This window comes from Vitis vinifera, chromosome 14 (genome assembly GCF_030704535.1).
Source record: "Vitis vinifera cultivar Pinot Noir 40024 chromosome 14, ASM3070453v1".
Lineage (NCBI taxonomy): Eukaryota > Viridiplantae > Streptophyta > Magnoliopsida > Vitales > Vitaceae > Vitis > Vitis vinifera.
Window position 1 is genome coordinate 3368164 of NC_081818.1, and position 7976 is coordinate 3376139.

At 34.7% G+C, this 7976-nt stretch overlaps 1 protein-coding gene across 1 annotated transcript; it reads right to left on the reverse strand.

Annotated features, from left to right (window-relative positions):
* Positions 1-5495: 5495 nt before the first annotated feature.
* LOC100242654 (E3 ubiquitin-protein ligase ATL6-like) lies at positions 5496-7423 on the reverse strand. Its single transcript, XM_002284863.5, has one exon. It carries the CDS (start codon positions 7045-7047, stop codon positions 5785-5787), a length of 1263 nt encoding a protein of 420 aa, XP_002284899.1. The 5' UTR covers positions 7048-7423; the 3' UTR covers positions 5496-5784.
* Between the last annotated feature and the right edge of the window lie 553 nt (positions 7424-7976).

Consider the following 7976-nt stretch of genomic DNA (forward strand, 5'->3'; position numbering starts at 1 on the left):
TGACTGCTACTTCTACTATGGAAGCTGAGTTTATATCTTGTTTTGAGGCTACTTCACATGGTGAATGGCTTAAGAGTTTCATTTCTGGACTTAGAGTTATGGATTCAATATCTAGGCCATTGAGTATATATTGTGACAATTCAGCTGCAATCTTTATGGCAAAGAACAATAAAAGTGGAAGTCGAAGCAAGCACATCGACATTAAGTATCTAGCCATAAGAGAACGTGTTAAAGAAAAGAAAGTGGTCATTGAGCACATTAACACTGAATTGATGATTGCTGATCCTTTGACTAAGGGCATGCCACCGTTGAAATTCAAGGATCATGTAATGAACATGGGACTTAGTTCCCTTATGTAGTTTTTATTGTACAAACTCTTATTATGATGTTTTCTCATATTGATGTGCACCTTTTAATTTTGAGAAAATTCAACTTCATTGGACCAAGAATGAACATAGGGTTTATTCATTAAGTAATATTAATATTGCCACATAAAGTAAAATGTTAAGAAATGAATGCACTGTAATACATGGAAGATAACACTCGTTATATAGAGGACTTATCACCATGATTCATGTATTTGTTACTTAATATGGATAATTGATGGATTAAGATAGGACATCAAGTTAAAGGTGTGGACCAAGTGGGAGAATGTTATCATCACCCATGTCGTCTCCACGTTCACTACCATGAAGGGGTGATTCTGAAGTGGTCACACCCACGTCCTCCACCATAATTGCATTTTTTCCGCTGCGTTAAAGGAGGGTGTGGCAAATCTGTAGAGACGTGGTATGATGGGAAGCCACTCATATATATTTCACATATGGTCCCGAACTCGTGATCTACCGTTTTTCTTTCTTCAGTAATACACCATCTATAGGAGATCATCAGAGTTTGGAAACCGATTACAGCAACTTGAATCAATGGCTGGAGGTAAGTAGACTATGCCTAGTCTTTTACAGATTCAGTTCATCTTGCAAGTGTTAATTTTGAATTGAATGTATCATATGAATTTCTAACATGTTATTCTTAATGAATAGATATCTATAACTAAATATGGAAATAGCCATCAACGAACTGCGTTACCTCTTATACATCGAGTTACAAATCCACATTTTTATAATCACTTCACATGTTTATATTCAAAACCATAAATGTTAAATTCCATCAAATAGAACTGTCATGACCATGAATTAAGAATGATCATTTACTTTAGGGCTACTCAAGAGGATATTAATATCTCTTTCATAAGATATTATGGTGTCTATGTTAAAGATGTTTACTACCAATGGTTGAATCAATGATTACCTAAGATATCAAAAATATATAATTGTTTTAGAATCTCGCTTGTATGACACTTGGGGTAACCATTAACCTAGGCATTAGTGCAACGCTTATTCAAAATAGTGGCTTATGAGATAAGACATGTTGAAGTGATAACATTAATGACATCTTTCTTCATATGTTCTATTCAATGTGTTAACACATACCCATTGGTACATCCGCCTTAGAGTCTAATTCTAATGATTAAGATAAATCATCCCACTAACTAAGCGGTGTTAGGAATCCGAGATTGTTTCGTTTTCCTAGCCTTGGATCTCATGAAGTGCATGTATCTACCCCATGCTTCTATAAATCTAAATAAAAGCAGAATCATAACATTAAAAACACTAATATGACATTAGATTAGAAGAATAATGAAAACATACCTAGATTTAAATGTTCTCAAATCAATTCCAAATTGCAAAAGATGTTATTAAAGAATCCAAAACCATAGAAGATGTTGTAGATCCCGTCTACCCAATAGTACTCTTACATCCAATCCCTCCAAAAATGGTTTAGGCATAAGAAAAAAAAAAAAACCCTTTCTTTCCAAAGGGTAGCTAGGGTTTCTCTCTTTGGAGGGTCTTTGGAAGATGATAGGAAAAACTAAAACTCTAAGCCCTAACAGGGATATTTATTAGGCTCATTGTGAGCTTAAGTGACTCGAGCCCAAATTGAGCTTGGGTCACCTAATCTAGCTCACTTGTGTCCTAATTAATTAATTAATTAACCTTATTAGGTTCCCATTAATTAATTAACCAATTCTAAAAAGTTAATTCATAAAATCTAGTGCAACCTTAGGCTATATATAATTATTACTTAAAAGATCTGAAATGCATGACAATTGTTATCTATGATATGCCTTTTTTTAAGTAATAATCAAACTCACCTTAAGCTTGAGTCATTTAATCTAATCTAAAAAAAGTTCTAATTGGACTTTAATTAATCAATTAGCTTAGTCTAGAGGGATCGTTCATAAGCTTGTACAACCTTTTGTACCAAAATACCCTTATACACACAAGTGAATTAAAAACCCATACAATTCTCATAAATCGTGTCATCAAGGAATATAAGTTTGAATTGAGATTACGGGAACCTATAGGAAAATTTTGGCTTCTCAGAATTCAATTTTAAAGTTGACTTAACATCCTATTACAAAGAAAAAACTACAATTTAGTATCCTGTGTATATTACAATGAGATACAAGAAGTTAGGTCTGTGACCTATCATCCACTATATGTAGACTCCCTATGAATTGATGTTCATAATCTAACAAAGTATGTGATATCAACTTCCCAAGATTACTTCTTAAATACTTGAGTTACAAATTCTTATATTATATAATTATTTAACATACTCTAGCTCATAAAGAGCATATGTCAAATTCTATTAAAGGAATTAATATGATCACAAATTTCATGATTACATATCCTTGGGATCACCTTAGGGGACACATTTTCCTAATTTCATAAGATATCATGATGCCTCCATTGATAATATTTGTAACCACCAACCTTTATCAATGGTGACACAATCCATAGGAAATGTATGAGCACCTTAGGATCTCACTTGATGGTCAAAGTTACTAATCACTTTAGCACATGGTCAATATATTCTTAAGGTTGAGATTTTATACAGTATAATATTGATAATTTATTTGGCTTTAGGGACATTTGAAATTTCATTTCTAATGACACTTTTTTAGTTAAGGATAGGAATAGGGTCATAAACACTAGTTTATTCACAATGGGAATGTCATCCGGATGATTAAGACCAATTATCCTTTCAATTAAGAGGTAGTACCCTACATCATCAAATAGGTTGCCTAATTAATTTAATAAATCAACTTGTAGAATTCTTTTACCATTTATATTGTATATTCTTATAATATATTTTCACCATGATATGTTGTATATATTTATAACATTCTTTTCTTGCTATTTGAGATTAACCAATTAATTGTCATAATTCTTTTCACTTGTTTAGTAGAAACCTTTTAATAATGTTTTAAAAATTGGATCAGACCAATCAATTTAATCAATTAGAGTGTCAACCAGATCTTAGTTCATTTCGATTCACTAAAATGAAGTTGAACTGATATTGAACTAGTCAACTTGGTGGTCTAACCGCTAAATTGACAAGTCGGCTCATTCAATTTGGCTTCAATTTTCTATTTTGTTTTTGAAAGCCCACTCATTGAAAACGCCTTTATAAGGTAATTTGAGCCACTCTAGTTCCAAATCTTTTGAGGTTGGATTCAAAGGGGCCCTTTGGGCTAAAAGCCATATACACTACATTGAGATGTGTCAACAAATTTGTATGGAAAAACATTTAAAATATATATAATATAATTCCAAAACTTAAAATAAATATAAAGATAATGTAGATAAAACAACTAATAGTTTTGAAAATAGTGAAATATATAGCTATTAAAATATAAAAAACTTTAAATAATAAAATCTTATTTATAAGAATAACAATAATTATAAGTTAAATATATTTAATAAAATTAGAAATATTAAAATTTTAATAAATCTTCATGTTTATCCTTTTAATTTCTTAAATGATGAAATATATTTATAATTTTTAACTTTTATGTTTTTAATTTTTAATAATATAGAAATTATATATTTATGATATCATGATTCAATCGCAATTCAACCATTGATCAAACCATTGAATTGTGAAATAGTAACTTTTCAAATTCAATGACTAGTAACTTTTCCAATTCAATTATCATCCTAGTTATGAAAACATTGTTTTTTTAAAGGCTTAGAAGGTCCCCTCGACTTATTTTCTAGCTCTGGTTCTTAGCTCCCATCTTTTTCGAAGCATGATCAAGAAAAAGAAAATCAACTACTAATATTTGTCATTAGGCATAAAATGTCAAATGTAAAGAACAAAGCGCCAAACTCCTTACCAAGTCTTATATTCTAGAAAGATTAAACCCTTGATGCCTCTCTATGATAAAGTTTGGTGAGTCAACAAAAGCGTGCTTGAACATAAAGCTTTTTCAATGGCACCAAAGGCCGACGGTGCCCACAAAGGAAAGAGACGACCACATTCCCAAGAATATTTTCCAAGTTGTATGTTTCAAGTCTTTGGATTCTTACATAAAATAATTGAAGTCTTTGTATTGTAGTCAATTCTAGTGATGGAGATTCAAGAATGATGGGGTTCGATAGAGTTTACGTTTATGTACATGGAAGATCATGAGTGGATATGGCCATTTGGATAAGGAAGTAAAGTGAAAGGAATCTCATAGAGGAAAAAAAATCATTCAATTTGTAGTGAAAACAGAATATGTTCATTTGGATAAAGCTTCAAAGTAGGCAAAAAGGTAAAGAGAAAGCATCGCATGGGACAAAAAAATTCATTTAATTTATACTAATAAGATATTTTAAGATTTAAGTGATATTTATTTATTTTTTAACTGAATAAAAAAATAAAAAATATTTATTTTTTTCTATTCAATTACAAGTTATCCATTTAGTATCAACTAACATAATTAAAATAAATTTATTATCAATAAATTTACTTAAATTAAGATTATTTTTTATTGAATAAAAAAAATCTAATATTTTGATTATTTGTATTAAAAAATGTTAATTTTTTTTAAAAAAGTCTTTTAAGAATCATTAATTAAATAGTCAAATAAGATTCACTAAAATGTCTTATTTTTAAAAATAGAAAACAAAACATATATTCAAACAATATCTAAATTTTAAAACATTTTAATGATTTTGAGAAAAAAAAAAAGGAATTAAAAAGGTAAAATTTGGTTAAAAATAAAGAAATTACATTATCATAAATATAAATTTTCTTTGCTCATCCAAACATGAAAATAAAATTCACGCTCTTTGTTTTTCATTTCCAATTTTGTGAAAAAACCAACTGTCATTCGTCTATAATAAGATTCTGACAGCTTTCAGGCTAATTAAAGGCCTGACGGATTCAATTCATCAATGGCCCCACACAAAATTGGCAGAAGCCATTCCTCCAAACTAGGAAACTTCCACCTACTGCCTTGTTTGTTTGGCTGTTTTCCAAACAAATTAATGCAGATTTTTCAAGCCCCGTTGATCAAATTAACTAAATATATACACTCAAGAACCAGCCATTCCTTTCTAACTAAAATTAATTGTTGCTATTTGTCTTCAGCCACACGGTCCTTTAGCACAAAATGGAAATTTTAAATTTCATATCCTCGTCAACAACACGGTTATTTACAACAAACAGAGACGAAAGAATGGGCTTCAGAAGGGTTCCCATGGGCTCCGGCCCAGTCAAACGGGTGATATTCTCTGGGGGTGGTGGGCCCAATATATCGACATGATATGAAACTCCAGACTTGGTCTCTTTTTTAAAAAAAATTAAAAAAATTGAGATGATTTATAATAAAGTTTTAATGAAAATGAGGAAAAATAAAATAAAATTAAAAATACGTGGGACCGCTAAAACTTAAACCGGTGGTCGCGGGGAGCCGACAGGTTGTCGAGGGGAGCCGACCGGTGGTGTTCCGGCGGGATCGCGTTTGGCACCAAAAGACGCCTTGGGAGTCAATGTAGGCTTGCGCGGTGAAGTTGAGGATGTTGCCTCGCCGTCGGCAGCCACCTTCGGCGATTTTAACGACGATGCTCTGGAGAAGAACGGCGGAGTTATGGAGAAAGTCCACCGATCCGACTTCCCCGACCGCTCCAAACGGTCAAAACGGCGGAAGTTTTTTCCTCGGCTGCTTCCTTCGCCGGCGGTTCGGTATCCCTGCCGCGAGCTCCCATCCCTTGGCAACACCAAGAGACTCGTCGTGCGGTTTAGAGCTCGCTTCATTATCTGTTTGCGCACGTCCTCCGGCAGCTTCAGAGTGAACCGCTCGCAGTTCTCGCCTGGTTGGATGAGCGAGTGACCGGTAGAGTGCGACCGAGGAAACTTTCGAGGCCGCGTCGATTTCGATCTCGGAGGTCGGTTCTGGTGCAGCGATTGGTTTGGGTTTATCACATCAGGCGCTTGTTGGACATCAGTTTCATCATCCGCCACTCGAATCGAGACCTCGCGTACAGCGTTGATCTCCGATCTCCTATCCTCACCGTCATGATCGGATTCACCGGCTGATTCCGCCGCTTCCACAGCAGCGGAATAGTCGGTGGGCACCGCCGGCTCAGTCAGGTTCGCGCGGCATACCGGGCACGTAACGTGCGAAGCCAGCCAAGCATCGATGCACTCCGGATGGAACACGTGATCGCACTTCGGAATCAAACGCAGAGTTTCATTATCCTCAAACTCATTCAGGCACACGGCGCACTCCAGCACGCCTTTCCCGATCTTGAGCCCTTTCACGACAGAATACTCAAACGTGGGAAATGTTTCGAGCACCGCCTGATCCAGACCACGCGTACCGCGTCGCGACCGACCAAGAGCGGCTCCGGCGGCCGCGCGAATACTCCCGCCGTTACGCGAGTCGGAGCAGTGACGGATGTATACGGAGAAGAATCCCATCAAGAAGAGCGCAGCTACAAGGATTACGATAATAATTGCCATGGATGAACTGAACCGCTGCTGCTGGTACGGATCGTTGGACGTGTCGGACTGAGCTCCGGCGAAAGGCAGCAAGAGCAAGAGAATCCAGAGAGACACCGTGCCATGCTGAGAAAAGCCACCAAAGCGAAGCAGCCCACAAACGAGAGTGGCACCATTCCTGTTCGCCTGGGAAACTGAACCGCTGATCATCGCCTCGGTATAATTTTTTCTTTTTCTGGGGAGTGTGTGCTAAAGTGCGCCGAATACGGCGTGTTGTATCAGGAAAGAGAGGAAGGAAGGAGTATATAAATGAGGGAGAGAGAGAGAGGGAGTGGCGTGGGATTGAAGACATAGACTCTGTTCTAAGCTCTGACTTTAGAATGGACCCACAACAGACACACCTTCCCATTGGAGGGTTTCCACTGCTTATGGTACTGATGACGTCACCTCCTGGTCATAAATGGTGTGCCACATGGACTAATGTCCCGTTTGGACAATTTTCCTGGAAAGTGGCTGGCTGGGAGGAAAATGTGGGGAAAATCATGTATCATCTCGATGCATCTTTTAAAATTTATCTTTTAAACAAATCCATCATTTTTTTTTTTCCTTAGTAAATTTGGAATAAAATTCCATGATTTTAATTAAGAGCTGGTTTTTTTTTTGTTTTTTTTATTTTTTATTTTTTATTTTTATATATTTTACATTTATGACCATGATCAATTAATAATGACAGGGGTAATTAGGGAAGGACAAGTATTGTTCAATTAATGGATGACTTAATTTTGGAATGTGTCCAAAATTCTTTGATTGTGACTAAATTTGTGTAGTTATTGCCCACATTGTCCAACTCAAATTTTAATTGAATTCTAACCCATTGAGCTACCTAAATTTAGTGAACACCTTCCCCAACCTTTGACAAATTCTAGATTTACATATTTTTGAGAATTTGCTTTAAATTAATGTTGTCATCTAGAACCTATTAATGTTAAGGTAATAATTGGTAATTATTTTTAAAAACAGATTTTGAATACCGTTTTTAATATTTTGTAAAATAAAAGTTTGTATAAAAACTTAAAATATTTTTTAACTTATTTTTAATATTTTTAAATATATTTTAATAATAATTTTTATATTTAATA